Source organism: Bolinopsis microptera, chromosome 5 (genome assembly GCF_026151205.1).
Source record: "Bolinopsis microptera isolate Bmic1 chromosome 5, MBARI_Bmic_1.0, whole genome shotgun sequence".
In the NCBI taxonomy this organism is placed as follows: Eukaryota; Metazoa; Ctenophora; class Tentaculata; order Lobata; family Bolinopsidae; genus Bolinopsis; species Bolinopsis microptera.
In genome coordinates, this window is record NC_087076.1 from 8,675,180 (window position 1) to 8,689,599 (window position 14,420).

General features: G+C 38.5%; 3 protein-coding genes across 3 annotated transcripts; 2 read left to right on the forward strand and 1 right to left on the reverse strand.

Moving 5' to 3' along the window:
• Positions 1-438: 438 nt before the first annotated feature.
• On the reverse strand, positions 439-11,685 carry LOC134815084 (uncharacterized). The gene is made up of 11 exons (XM_063823558.1): positions 11,494-11,685; positions 11,155-11,337; positions 10,626-10,862; positions 10,067-10,312; positions 9,631-9,798; positions 4,793-4,948; positions 2,920-3,018; positions 2,465-2,695; positions 1,955-2,248; positions 1,517-1,795; positions 439-977 (listed from the first exon to the last, which is right to left on the reverse strand). The coding sequence occupies exons 1-11, from the start codon at positions 11,525-11,527 to the stop codon at positions 892-894; spliced, it is 2,013 nt and encodes a 670-aa protein (XP_063679628.1). The 5' UTR covers positions 11,528-11,685; the 3' UTR covers positions 439-891.
• On the forward strand, positions 6,067-7,055 carry LOC134814690 (epidermal retinol dehydrogenase 2-like). Its single transcript, XM_063822869.1, has one exon. The coding sequence runs from the start codon at positions 6,067-6,069 to the stop codon at positions 6,964-6,966; it is 900 nt and encodes a 299-aa protein (XP_063678939.1). The 3' UTR covers positions 6,967-7,055.
• On the forward strand, positions 8,223-9,276 carry LOC134814691 (epidermal retinol dehydrogenase 2-like). Its single transcript, XM_063822870.1, has 2 exons — positions 8,223-8,789; positions 9,174-9,276. Exons 1-2 carry the CDS (start codon positions 8,266-8,268, stop codon positions 9,274-9,276), a joined length of 627 nt encoding a protein of 208 aa, XP_063678940.1. The 5' UTR covers positions 8,223-8,265.
• Positions 11,686-14,420: the final 2,735 nt, after the last annotated feature.

Genomic DNA, 14,420 nt, shown 5'->3' on the forward strand with positions numbered 1-14,420 from the left:
AACAGTTGTCATTAAGTCTTTAATAATAGGGTACTGGGTCACCTTTTAATGGACAATAGACAGCCATTGTTTTAGCAGATAATGATCGGTTAAAACGACAGAAAGAAGCGTCAAAACACACAGCAGAATACATTACTGAGCGGCACCAATAATAACAAACAATCCACACTAGAATATGCACAGTTCACCATGTTGTGTGTAGACTGTAGTATTACACTGGTTCTGTGAGCAGGATATATGGGACCAGCAGGGGGAAATTAGAAAGCAGAGTACAATAAATCAGATAGAATATATTGAAGAAATAGAGACGTTATTATGTTTCCGCTGAGATTTCAGGCCACTAATTCCGATCGAATGTTCGTAAGAGGGAGAGTCTGGCGCCGCCCAGTAACGAGATATATTTCATTCATTCTTATTTACTGAATAAAACACTATCGTCATGTTAAGTTAAGAAGTTAAAAAGTCAAATGATCAGAATAACTACAAGGTTCGTAAAAATGCATACAGTTTATTATACCACTATCATATCAGGTAAAATTCATGTAATTTTTTCTTTTATCTACAAGTTTGCAGCCGAAATGTGGCCGAAACTAAGTTTTCGTGCTGTTTTGCAATTTGTAAACATGTAGCCGAAAAATTAAAATTAGTATCAGCCACACAAAGACTTCATATCAACGGGAAAGGTATCAACGGGAAAGGTATCAACGGGATCAGTAGCACACCTGTTATTCGTAACTAGTTTTGGTTCACGCATTTCGTGGATTTAGTTGGTGTCACACACTGTGGACAAACAGAGAGAAACAGCATCAATGTCACGGAAAGAAATGCAAACAAGCAGTTCATAAAACAGTTCACTTTTAATATTATCAAACTGCATGTGCCATGTCATGTTCACATTAGTGAGAGGAGTGCTGAGATGAAGAGCAGATAGAATATGGGAGCTGTTCCACGTGGACTTCCTCCCTTGTCTGGCACTTCTGAGAGGAAAGAGTATTGTTATTGAGAAGGATCTCCATGATATTTTAAAAATATTGCGATTCTTTCATTTCGGTTCAGACTTCAGAAACTGTCATCTAAATCGAAGGAACCTCCATAGTTTTGATCACGTATTAGGATTCGGTCACATTTACGAACTGTTGATCGTCAGAAGTATAAAAAAGAAAACCACAGAAAATGACAATTGCGAACGCGAAGGTAGAAAGAGGCACACGCCAAACTTTTACACGTACAACGCGCCAAACAACCCGAAAATTTTAACAATGGCACACGTGCGTCAGAATCTGTGTGCATAGAATTGCGCGTCAGTGCTGTACGCACGTGCAAAAAATACTTTATTACTTCAGCGTTCAAAATGATAAAACCGAAATTGAAAACCAATAAATGTCGTACGACGGACAGAAAATAAGTCGAAAGATATTGCGATATAATACTGCTGGCACTGCTATCCAATATTATTACGTCATTAAATTTACAGATCGATAGCATGTGAAGAGATCGACAGTGACTGAGTACTCACCAGGAATCACTTGAAGGCCGATGTTCACAAAGTGCTTCTTTCCTGCCCCATCCTCGACTCCACATCTAAACGTGCTATTACTCTGAGCGTTTTTCTGCACGAGAGTAGCGACCTGAGTGCCCGCACTCCACGTGCCGGTTGACGTGGTAACATCACCTGGCAACGTGACGTCACCAACACGTGACCAGGTGACGTTGAGAATGGAGCTGGAGCCCGTGATGGTGCAGGTGAGAGTTGATGTGTCACCCGCGTCTACTCGGTCTCCTTTACCCGTAATATCTGGGGTGGTAGAAATCAGGGGATGAAGATGAAAACATCTTACCAAAAAAACAACATTTACGATACTGAGCTTGTAGCGCGTGTTAGAAATAGAATAACAGTATCTGGCGAGGAAAATTAAGCATTCATAAATATCTCCACATAATATACTAAACTTACCAAACACGTCTAATTTTAAATCCAAAGAAAGATTCAAATCTCCTCCAACAACTTTGCACTGAAACTCCCTGTCTTTATCCGTCTTAGAAACTCCTATTTGCAGGGAACTGCTTTGTTTGTAACTAGTTTCGTTCCAATCACTTTCTGTTATAGTGTAGTAGTCAGCACCCTGTGCGATCTGCAGACCTTCAGAGAACCAAGTAATATTAACAGTCTGTAACACTGCTGATACGTTACACTCTATTTCAGCAGGTGTTGAGGATTTCACTTTCTCCGCTCCTACTGCTTCAACTCCTGAAGATATAGTTGGAGCTAAAAACACGATGTCTAGATGTTACACGGACTCAGCAAGTCTGTTGAAGAAATCTGGTTAGGCTTAGGGAAGCAGGTGTTCTCAGATTTAATTAATACATAAGGGCGTGCAGTGGATTTGTTTTGGAGATCCTACTTATCTATGTGCTTTGTTCTTGAGCAATAAATTCTATAAAAAATATTAAGAGTTTTCCTCACTAGGTTTACAGTCAGGAATCTGGACAGTCCCCGCCTTACAAGTCACACTGTCCCTCACTCCGAGACACGAGACAGAGAAGAGACGCAGGTGCGAGACCAGGACTCCGGGCGCGAGGTGGTTGTCATGGTAACTCTGATTTGTTGCTAGGTTAGGGAGCTGACATTGTGGGTAGCAGGAGTAGGTTTGGTTGCACATGTATTTGAGGGGTTCCTTGTATCCGGGGTTGTGCCCTGGTGAGAGAGATGGGAGTAGGGGGGGGGGGGGGGGGGGGGCGGAGTAACTGAACGTGTTATCACTACCAATATTTCATAACTTTCTTAACAGCCTTTGTTTTTTTAAAGCAGAGTTTTAACAACCAATTTTTACATGCCACACTAAGGAAAAAGTAATGATCACATAAATATTGAGATTTGGGGATGAAGAAATACATAAAAAGTGTAGAGGAGTTACTTACCAGAGTTACAGTTAAGAGTTATAAGGGTAGTGTTGGTGGTGAAGAAGCCAACAGCAGGTACTGATACTCCGTTACTAAGCTCCGGTACCGTGCACTTGTCTGATATTTAGGAAGTTCAGTGTGTTAATATTTACCTTTTTTATTGTAACTTCAAAACTTGAACATCTCTTTAGATATGACGTTAAATCGAGTTCTCCTCTAAGTTTTCGACCTCTAAATTTATTTCAAAACATAAACTTGTAACGGTCATCTTAGTTAAATTCAAGTAGAACGTTCCATTCACGTTCGATTTAATGAACATGAAATACAAACATGCTGTGCAGATATGACTGTAAAATTAACCATTTATCGAATGATGAATGGAACGGAATAATTATTCAACAACTTTTGATTAAATAAAATATATTTATAATTATATAATTCCCATATCCAAAAAATTTTTAATTTCCTACATTCTCAATTTTTTCGTTTTCTGTGGCCCGCTCGCATAAAAAGTCTTTGTATTCGCGCAGTTCAAAGATTTTTCATGGCGGATTCCAGATTCTCAATTTTACTTTTTTAGGGCCCGGAATGCTTTTTAATAGATAATCCTAGGTTACTTTTGGGGGCGAAGCCCCCGAAAATTTTGGAAATTTAAACTAGATTTGGCCTCCTGGAACGAATCTGACAATGGAGAACGATTTTAGCATACTATTTTCTGATTTCAATTTTTATTGGGATAAATTGTCTGGATTCTAGAATCCCTAAACACTTGGCTTAACTAAAGCACAAAATAGGAGACAGCATGAAGTATCAAGAGTTTATAATTTTGGCAAAAATGTTTTCCACCCGATTAATGTCTTAATGTGATAGCTACCTCAACTTAGGTTGATTCGGCATGAATTCATAGGGCTGATGCCCAGGGACGTAGCCAGGATTTTTCTTTGAGGGGGGCTGTCTGCAATCCAGCTGCGCAGCGAGCAAGCTGTGGCAGGGGTCTGGGGGCGCAGCCCCCATCGGGGTCCAGGGCGGAGCCCCTTGGCGGGGGCTAGGGGGGCGCAGCCCCCCGGAAATTTTTTGCGAAAAAGGGTGTTTTAGACGACATTTGGCATTAAAGAAATTTGTAGGACAGCAATAAACTGGGATTGAGAAGAATCAAATACTCACGTAAATTTGGTAACTTCACCTCATCGTCTTAAGATTTTTACATTTCCTACGGTCTAGGGGACACTATTGACTATTTATAGAAGTCTTCTAGAATGTTTGCTTGGATGTTATGACAGATATTTACTAATCCACAGTTCAAATCTTTGACTGACTGCAGTCATAAACACAGCCCAGTTACCAGGCGACCATGGGGACTAGGGGGCTTATCTTTTTTCTGGGGTTCGATTTATTCCGATTTTTTCCCCCCCTAGCCCCCCCCCGGCCCCCCCCCCTGTCTACGTGCCTGCTGATGCCCTGGGTGACACTGGGGTGACACTGTAGACATATCCGGTTTCATAGACTAGATAAGTAGATAGTAAAATGTTAATAAAGTAATAATGACAACTATTTATGTCGTGTACGCGAAAATGCCCCAATAATTAGCATCTGGTTAGTGGTTACTTGATGCACAGATTTTGTAGCTAATAGCAACAAACTTTGGTCTGTGAAACGAAATTTGATAGACTGGATCAGTGGATCCCTGACTGAGGACATTTAAATAACGGTCCAGCAACTTTTAGTCTGCTCTTTCACTTAAATTCCTACTGAAATATTATCGAAAATTCTCAGAGTTGGCTCTCGAATTTCCTACTTTTTGTCAAAAATTTCCTACTTTTTAAAATTTCCTACATTCTTAGAATGCGAGAATGCGGGTTTTTGGATATGGGATATAATTATCAGTACTCACAAACACAGTCAGATTTGCTGGAACTACCAGGGAACAGTGTAGTTAGATTATCACTACACGATTTGCAGGAGACTTGACCTGCCTTGTCGCTGTACTGACCAACTGGGCATTTTGTACATGCTGTACCGTCAAGGTACAGCCCAACTCCGCATGACACTGAAATATAATACAATACTGAATTTTAGCATGTAATACATTGGACCCTGCTTAATTTATTCGACCCAGTTTAACCAAATTGTGATAAAGTTGATCACAAAATTCAGATTAGGTACAGACCTCAATCGTGTCTTGAAGATTACGTTAATATTTAAAGGTTTATGTTTATCCTTGCTAAATTCTCCGACTAAAACTTTGTTACGGGGAAAAAGACCTACGGGGAAGAAGACCTAACAGTGAAATATAACGCGAATAAAAAGGCCACATTATTATGCATACAATAATATACTATTTAGTAAAACTTAAAGATGTGATTTCACGCATCTTGCATGAAGACACCAAGAACCGCATAATGTTTGGAGATAATTTATAGTGGTACAGTATGTGTTGATAACTGATAAGAATCAGCAAAAGTCAACTTTAATTCTGTCATAAAGGATTGGATATAAATTATAATTGTTCTAGAAACTAAGTATATATGCTCTAAAAAGGATAAGTTTCTTTCAAAAACTCGGATCTTGTTTATTTACTAGTTAGAATTAGGATGAACTGCGAGACTTTGTCAGTTTGTTGACATACCGTTTCTGCTAAGCTGCTTATAGCTGGTCACTTGCTACTAGCGGTTACACGGGTAAAGAAGTCTAACAGTCAGATATCAATACGATGTGTTATACTTCTACGGTTTACCAATACCACCTCATTGCCAACGCTCTATCGAATTTGTCAGGTACCATTTGCATTTATCAAGTGACACTTTGTATAGACTAGTGACCCAATGTCCGCAACTTGTAGATGTTGTTAAATGTAGTCATAGCAACAAATAATCGATTTAAAGGGAACAGGAGAGCTTACATTAGATAGGTGGTCCGAATACATTCCTACTTTTATTTCAATAATTTTATTTTACCTTATGCAGTATCGTGAATTTTAATTTATATGCTAGTTCACTGCATAGAAATATTAACTTGTGTTGATTGAAATTGGTATAAGATTTTATTTATTTATTTATATTGACAGAGTTTATTGTGTTTCTATTCGAACATCATGTAATTTAACCAATATATTATGTAATGTACACTGTTCTGTTAACTGTTTCCCTATATTTAAGATAGCTGGCGATGTCGTTTGTTTTGGCTCTCGTAAAACTTCCATTCGTCCTTCTACTGGAAATCATCTACTTTATCCTCCGATGCAGGCCAAAGAAAGACATAAGAAACCAGCAAATTCTTATCACAGGGGCTGGTCAAGGAATTGGAGCAGAGTTTGCCCGGCAGTTTGCTAAAATGGGGAACACTGTACACTGTGTAGATATTGAGGAGGAGTTGACGGATAAAATTGTGGCAGAGTTAAAAGAAAATGGCCACGAAGCCTTCCCATACACCTGTGATCTTACCAAGCATAAGCAAGTACAGGACCTTTATGATGAAATATCAGGTACGGGGTTTGTTATCAACATCCTTGCGAATAATGCTGGAGTGGCGTTTGGAAGAGGGCTACAGGATATGACTCTCACTCAGATCCAACATTCACTATCAGTCAATATTATTTCCAATCTGTGGCTCATCAAGTTGTTTCTGCCAAAGATGCTTGAGCTCGACGAGGGTCACATTGTCAATATGGCATCTGTTCTGGGATTCTTTCCGTCGAGAAATTCGACTGATTACTGTGCTGCAAAAGCCGGTTCAATTCACACTTTGAACCAACTACGACTGGATCATATGGAATCAAAAGTTAATTTCACTGCAGTCTGCCCATTTTTTGTAGACACCAAGATGATTGTCGGTGTAAAAGCCTCCGTTGCTATGTCTGCAAAATGCCTGGTTACCAAAGCAATTCGTGGGATCAGAGAAAACAAAGAAGTTATAATTGTACCTGGATGGTTTAATATCCTGAAAATAGTCCAAGATTTCACTCCTCCTTACTTTGTACGATCACTGCTCTGGGCTGCAACAGAATATTCTAAAAGGAACGTAACGGGAAATTTCGTCGGACAGAGGATGATCGAAAAAATCCAGTAATTTAAATTATGAGAATTAGTGTTGTACAACTATTTCAGGGATTACAGATGTGTCAAACTTTGATTATTCTCTGAAAGTTTCGTAAAATTTCGTTGATTACAGTAGGTGTGGCATTCCAATCCATCTTTTTTACTATTTTCGTCACAAAATAAAAAGTTTATTCACTTTGTTGTTAAACTATCAGCTCCTGCCTCATATACGAGGGAAGTAGACTATCATAACACATGGTAATTGGTAACTCCTCTTGTTTTACTGTAAACATTAGCCTCACGAAAGTACGTATCCCCGCGTAGATTAGTGGGAAAGATTTCTGTACAGTGTTGATGTTTTATACTTGTGTTCACATCTACACATTTGCTCACATCCCTCACATCACTCACAGTCAGCTGCTCTGACATGGTTAACCAACTCTATTGTGTTGGTTATTTCAGTTTTACTACTTTGGAGAAATTTGATAAGTTGCAGTCGTTTTTTATGTTTCAGTCTGCGAAAATCATATTATTTGACAATTCATCTCCTTTTCAATTTCACTTCACATCTTATCCATAATGGAAGTGTATAAAATGAATAGTGAATGACCCTTACATTCCAGCCCCAGGTTCATTGTTGTGATTCCGCCGTACTGTTCGTCCTTTTGAGAAGGTCCCGCCATGGTGGTGACTGCTGTAGTGTCCTATACCTCATCTATTTCTAACCAAAGCAAAGGTTTCTTGAAAATGTTGAGTTTCATAGCTCAATGAATTCTCATTTTATTACGAAATTTACGAAAATAGTAAAAAAAAGGAGTGGCATGCCCACTGTAATCAACGAATTTGTACGAAACTTTGTTGTTTAGGGAATCTAAGTTTGACCCATATCATTATCAGTTATCCCAGAAATTTGTGTGCAATTCTAATACGCATTACATGAGTTATTAGCGGGTTCCGTGTGGGCAGTTACTTAATACTTCTGGGCCACCCTGTAGTTTAAGTTTTGAAATGGACACCTAACCGTTTCATTTATTTTTCTTTCTTTCTTCATATTAGCTGAGTTTGTTGCGTTTCAGACACTGTCATTCAAACAGTATATTTATTGTGTTTCTATTCGAACATCATGTAATTTAACCAATATATTATTAGTACAGTCAAATCCGTCTTTTTTTCCAATCTAGGAGCCCGTATCTTACTCTATATTTAAGATAGCTTATTTATATTGACTGAGTTTATTGTGTTTCTATTCGAACATCATGTAATTTAACCAATATATTATGTAATGTACACTGTTCTGTTAACTGTTTCCCTAAATTTAAGATAGCTGGAGATGTCGTTTGTTTTGACTCTCGTAAAACTTCCATTCGTCCTACTACTGGAAATCATCTACTTTATCCTCCGATGCAGGCCAAAGAAAGACATAAGAAACCAGCAAATTCTTATCACAGGGGCTGGTCAGGGAATTGGAGCAGAGTTTGCCCGGCAGTTTGCTAAAATGGGGAACACTGTACACTGTGTAGATATTGAGGAGGAGTTGACGGAGAAAATTGTGGCAGAGTTAAAAGAAAATGGCCACGAAGCCTTCCCATACACCTGTGATCTTACCAAGCATAAGCAAGTACAGGACCTTTATGATGAAATATCAGGTACGGGGTTTGTTATCAACATCCTAGTGAATAATGCTGGAGTGGCGTTTGGAAGAGGGCTACAGGATATGACTCTCACTCAGATCCAACATTCACTAACAGTCAATATTATTTCCAATCTGTGGCTCATCAAGTTGTTTCTGCCAAAGATGCTTGAGCTCGACGAGGGTCACATTGTCAATATGGCATCTGTTCTGGGATTCTTTCCGTCGAGAAATTCGACTGATTACTGTACTGCAAAAGCTGGCTCAATTCACACTTTGAACCAACTACGACTGGATCATATGGAATCAAAAGTTAATTTCACTGCAGTCTGCCCATTTATTGTAGACACCAAGATGCTTGCCGGTGTAAAAACCTCCGTTGCTATGTCTGCAAAATGCCTGGTTACCAAAGCAATTCGTGGGATCAGAGAAAACAAAGAAGTTATAATTGTACCTGGATGGTTTAAAATCCTGAAAATAATCCAAGATTTCACTCCTCCTTACTTTGTACGATCACTGCTCTGGGCAGTGATCCCCATGGGGAAGGGAAATTACATTGGGCAGAGAATGAGTGAAAAAATTCAGTAATTTCTGAGTTTTTTCCCCAGAATATCTCCAGATTTATTGCACTTGTTTGGCACTAATAAATGCAAAGAAGTCTGGAAACAGAGGAAACTGAAAGAAGAGATAAAGAGGAGAGAAGGGGGATAAAGAGAAAGAATGGCATCATTTTAATGTCAATATCAGACATTTTAACAGTTTATTGTTTTATAATTTTTTCATTCCAGAAAAGCATTCTTTGTAACTTCTTTCAAAAAGGAAATATTGTATTAGCATTACTTCCCATTTGTAAGGAACCAATTTTAAAACTGGAATTTTGTGATACTCTATTTACGACTTCAAGATTACTACCTTCTATTCGATTATATACGATTACTACCTTATATTCGATTATATCTGAAGTCGTAATTTCAATGAACCATCAAGTAAAGAAAATGTAAAAACAAAATAGATACCCAAATCATTATTTACAAGATTAAAAAATTAAATAAAACCGTGACGTACCACATGTGGAGTCCGCAGCTTGGGCCCCCACAGGACAGCTGGTTGAATGTTGTGTGGTTGCGGTGGTCGAGGTGAGGGTTTTAGTGACACGTGTGTTGGAGCTAGTTGATAACTTTACAGATCCTGTTTTCGCCTCCTCAACCAACTTAGTTCCCAAACTTATTAGCACTGCAAAACACAGGGATCATAAAATTAGGGTGGAGACAGTTAGTTTTAATTGCTCTTTTTTGGAACAGTTTTATTGGTTCAAACATTGACAATACGTGTCAATTTTAAATACATGATGCGAATTTAGCTGGTTGAAATTAAATTAAATTTAGCCTTTGTAATATTCAGCACTTGGTATTTGCCATTTGGTAAATAAGAAATACACAGAATTCTATAGAAAATATGTACTGTGGACAAAAGATATCTAAAATATTTGTCATAAACTCACAATTGGAGTCAACTTTCTTAGACTGCAACAAATTAAAGCTGTAAACAACACCACTGCCATCTCCTTTACACTGACTCCCATTTCCAATATAGCACGTGCTATCTTTGAAGCACGTGTACGCGCCGTCATCCTGCGCTTTTAACCACGTGCTGAGTGCGGAGTCGAGTTGAGTGGTGTTACCAGGGCACGATCCTCCGGTCAGTGTTAGATTTACTGACAGCGAGTGTTTTGAAGCTGGTACACTTGCTGAGGATTGGAGAGACGGGATTTAGATTTAAATTGTCACAAAATTTCCCTGGTAACAGCATGGGGATATCTCAGTTGAGTAAAAGAGTAAAGTTAACAACATGGAGGTTACCAGGCGTGCCTGATCATGTCCCTTGCGCGGCGCTCTTTCCGAGATCCTGCATACGTGAGAGAATTGAGCAATAGACTAGCATGCTTGGTAACATGGAGGGAGACGGGGGTTGACGATTGTGGTCGCGCACTCATCTCACAAAAGGTTTAAAAGCTTTTTGATAGATATGAAAGTATTTCGCATACAACATTATGGACTCACGTGAACAAGTGTCCCATCTGATATCCCCGGCAGTACTCTGATGGGACCATGTATCAGTAACAGAGTTACAAGAGATGCTCTGAGACTGAGTCATGCTCGCTGTACCTTCGTTTGTACTGATAATGTAGTAGTCCAGCAAACACGTCATTGTGCACGTGTACAGTGTAGTTTCCTTGAAAACGTGACACGATACTTGGTGGGAGGTGAGCGGTAGTTTCGGACACGAGTCTTTCTTCTCTGAAATGAATAGATCAGAATATTATGTGAGGCGGTAAAAGACGTTTCAATTGCCATAAAGATGCCGCAATCGATTGTAATTTGTATGCGTTTAAATGTAATGTTGTACGGAGACGGGGGAAGTTCACACAAAAGTCAAAGACAAAAGCCAATTTAGCCACCGCAAACACAATCACAAAATAATGTATTGTTTCAATGTATTTAAAACAATCACGTTTCAAATGTATGATAAATAAACAATACATAAAGTCGAATAAATCATAATAATTAAATGATTCCATGTTTTACCCACTGTTGCAGCTGATGGTTGTTGTATCTTTGCAAGTAAAACTGCCGACTTTGTTGATTTCATAGTTAGTTCTGCAATTTGGGGTGAGTTCCAAAGTTTCTTGAACTGGCGACCCTGCAGCATAGACTGTTCCATTTAGGTCACTGTATTGACCATTTTTGAGGGATAGCACTTTGCAAAGTCCTCCTGAAAAGTAATCAGCCGTCAAAAATAAATTTCTCCGATCGTGTCGAAAAAGATAGGTTACAACATGTCGAATATTTATTCATAACGCTATTTAATTGAGTTCATAAAGAATTGAGTTCATAAAGAATTAATGACACAAACAACAAAAAATCTTACCCGCTTTGGTGCACGAGAAAGTCTCCCAAAACATAGACTCAAGACACCTGACAGTCGGTTGAGAAGCAATGTAACCCTCCTTACACGCAGTCGTTACAACTGTCTCGTTCGTAAAGTACTGATCAGCATAGTATATCTCTCCTCCCACAAGGTAGTGACCGTGGGTCACCTCGCGAGTATGACATGGTCCTGGGATCTGTGTTAGTTGCACGTGCTGCTGCGCGCACTACAACTGCATGTACGTGTGCAGCTGCGCGCACTGACCATCACACCGTAGTGTGACGACTGAGGTCACTGTGGTGTTTCGATAAAGTCGGCCCCCAAAATTTTTTAAAGCTGACCGTTTGGTTGAACTTATAGAGCTGACTGTTAGTTGGGTATTTATAGATGAGAGAGTGAGTGAGTGATGTGATTAAGACGAGTTGGAACACAGTACACACAGATAACAATATTAAACATCATCTCTACACGGGACGTGCTCGTTACAGTAGGACAGGTTAACAAGGACAAGGTCTTAGGAAGATAGAGCAGCTTCCTCTTCTTCTCCTCCACTCTCTCCTCTTCTGTAGTCTCCTGTTCCATGATCACGAGGACTTATAACTCTAAATAGTGAATATACCAGCATTAATTATTTCCTATGTATTTATGATAATCGAGATAAAGAACTGGTTACAGAGGGTACTTAACTCCTAACTATGTACTTTAATTTGAAAAGCTATCTTAGTGATAAAAATCACTATAATTAAAAAACGTGGGATTCATCTAAACTGATAAAATGTTACTGACTACTGATATGAATAACGTATAAACAGTTAAGAACTGAGAATACCGCAACATAAACAGGAATGAGGAAAGTGAAGCTGATCATGAGATGCTGACACATTATGTCTGTAGTGTGGCCACAGTCCACACACAGCTACAACACGTGTACCTAGTGGAACACATTTACAATTTATATCCCGGATAATATATTATTCGTATCTACAAAAAATTGGAACCATGGAGAAAAAGAACTGATATAGAAACTGGTTTATTAAAACCTAGTCCTACCTTATTCGCCCTTTTAATTTGGATTAAGTGTAAACGAGCAATTTAATTTTAGCATCTAAATTGGTCAGTTATTTAGAATATATATTCGCATGTATCCACACTGTATTTACATTACACGTTCAACGTGATATCGTTATCAGTGCAGTGTGTACAACACCAACTACACCGATCAATTGCCAATCTGCGAAACATTTAATTATTATTATCACTTCGAGATGGCCAGGCCTACTCTCATGCTGTCTATATGTGATGATTAACTCCGAAAAACTAGGGACAACTGGGGAATGATCCCAGTAGCTCAATTGGTAGAGCAAGAGACGCGAAATCTCGAGGTTCTGGGATCATTCCCCAGTTGTCCCTAGTTTTTCGGAGTTAATGATAATCATCACATATAGACAGCATGAGAGTAGGCCTGGCCATCTCGAAGAAAAAACATCTAAATTGGCTATGGCTCATAAATAGGCAGCTCAAAAATTTGTCCGCACACAGTTTGGGTCGCTCATTTTGAACAATCCTTATAATTTATATCGGGTAGAAAATTATACTTGTCAACGGTATTACTAACATCTGATTGCATTTGAATTTATAGCCGTGTTTAATCAATAATTCCAAAGTTTCCGTAGCCACCGCGACCGTAACTTTTTTCTCACCCGTTGTTCTAGTTAGCCTTCAACGTCTTAAGTGCCTTGAACTTGTAATATATTAACTTGGAATTCACGAATAACGAGTTATCTAATAGTAATAAACAAGGTTGACAGATCCCGTAGAAAAGATTTAATTGCGGTTTAGTTTGTTGATTGAGTTAAAGTAGGGGGTGCACCATAAAAATAAACTTGCTCGGATTTAAAAATTTTTTGTACCATTGTTTTCTAGAGACTGTGAGAATTTTCACAATACCAAATTTGTCATACCTTTTTAGAAAGATCAACGAGTTTCGCCTAGGTGCCATATTTGATAGTGCGCGGCTTTTGGAGCAAAATTAGCTGTAAAAGTCGCGTAATTTGACCAAATTTGACCAAATTCGTTGATTTTTGTCGTATTATTTGGATATATCTTCAGTTCCTTGAATGAGATCATTCTGAAAATTGACGACGACCTTCCAATAGGGCTTTTACAACTGTCCGAAAAATTTGATGGATATCGGAGTTGATATAGTGATCAAAATGGGGCAAAATACGCTGCTTTTAGCTGTAACATAATGTCTGATGGTTGGATATGCTTTAAACTTTTCGGACACTTTCCTTGTAAGTCTATGAGTAAGCTTACCAATTTTTGTTGCAATCGGAGGTCGGGAAGGATACTTAATATCTATTTGTTTGAAGAAAATTGTGCTGGCCGAAATTAGCGCTAAAAAACCATCCTACAGTTACAGTCGGCACGCGCGGCTCACTGTCGATGGCGCACTACCTAGTTAAAGTTAAATACAGCCGAAAAGTGAAAACATTGAAATTGGGGCCCTTTATCAAGGATATCTGTTTAGAAATTATTGTAAAATTGCCAAAATCATTTTGGCAAAATGCAAAAATAAAACTCGTGAGCGGCCTTTCTCTGCTCATAATTTCCACTGCTCACGATTTGGTCCGTTAAAAAACGGCATATAAAGGACTATCATTTATCTTTTATCTATGTAATAGTGTAATTCCGGATTAGAACATTATTTATTAGTTGCATACCGATTAATGATCATAATTTCTTGTATTCACATTGTAAAGACCAAGGAAACCGCTCTTTGCAACACACGATTTGAGAACATGAATGTAATGTAGACAGTTACATTTAGAACTTTTACCTTAACTAAAAAAGGTATAAGTTTTCGTTAGAAATTTCGAACATCTGATCAGTGTTATCATTATTATCATTATTAATCCATCAATCTG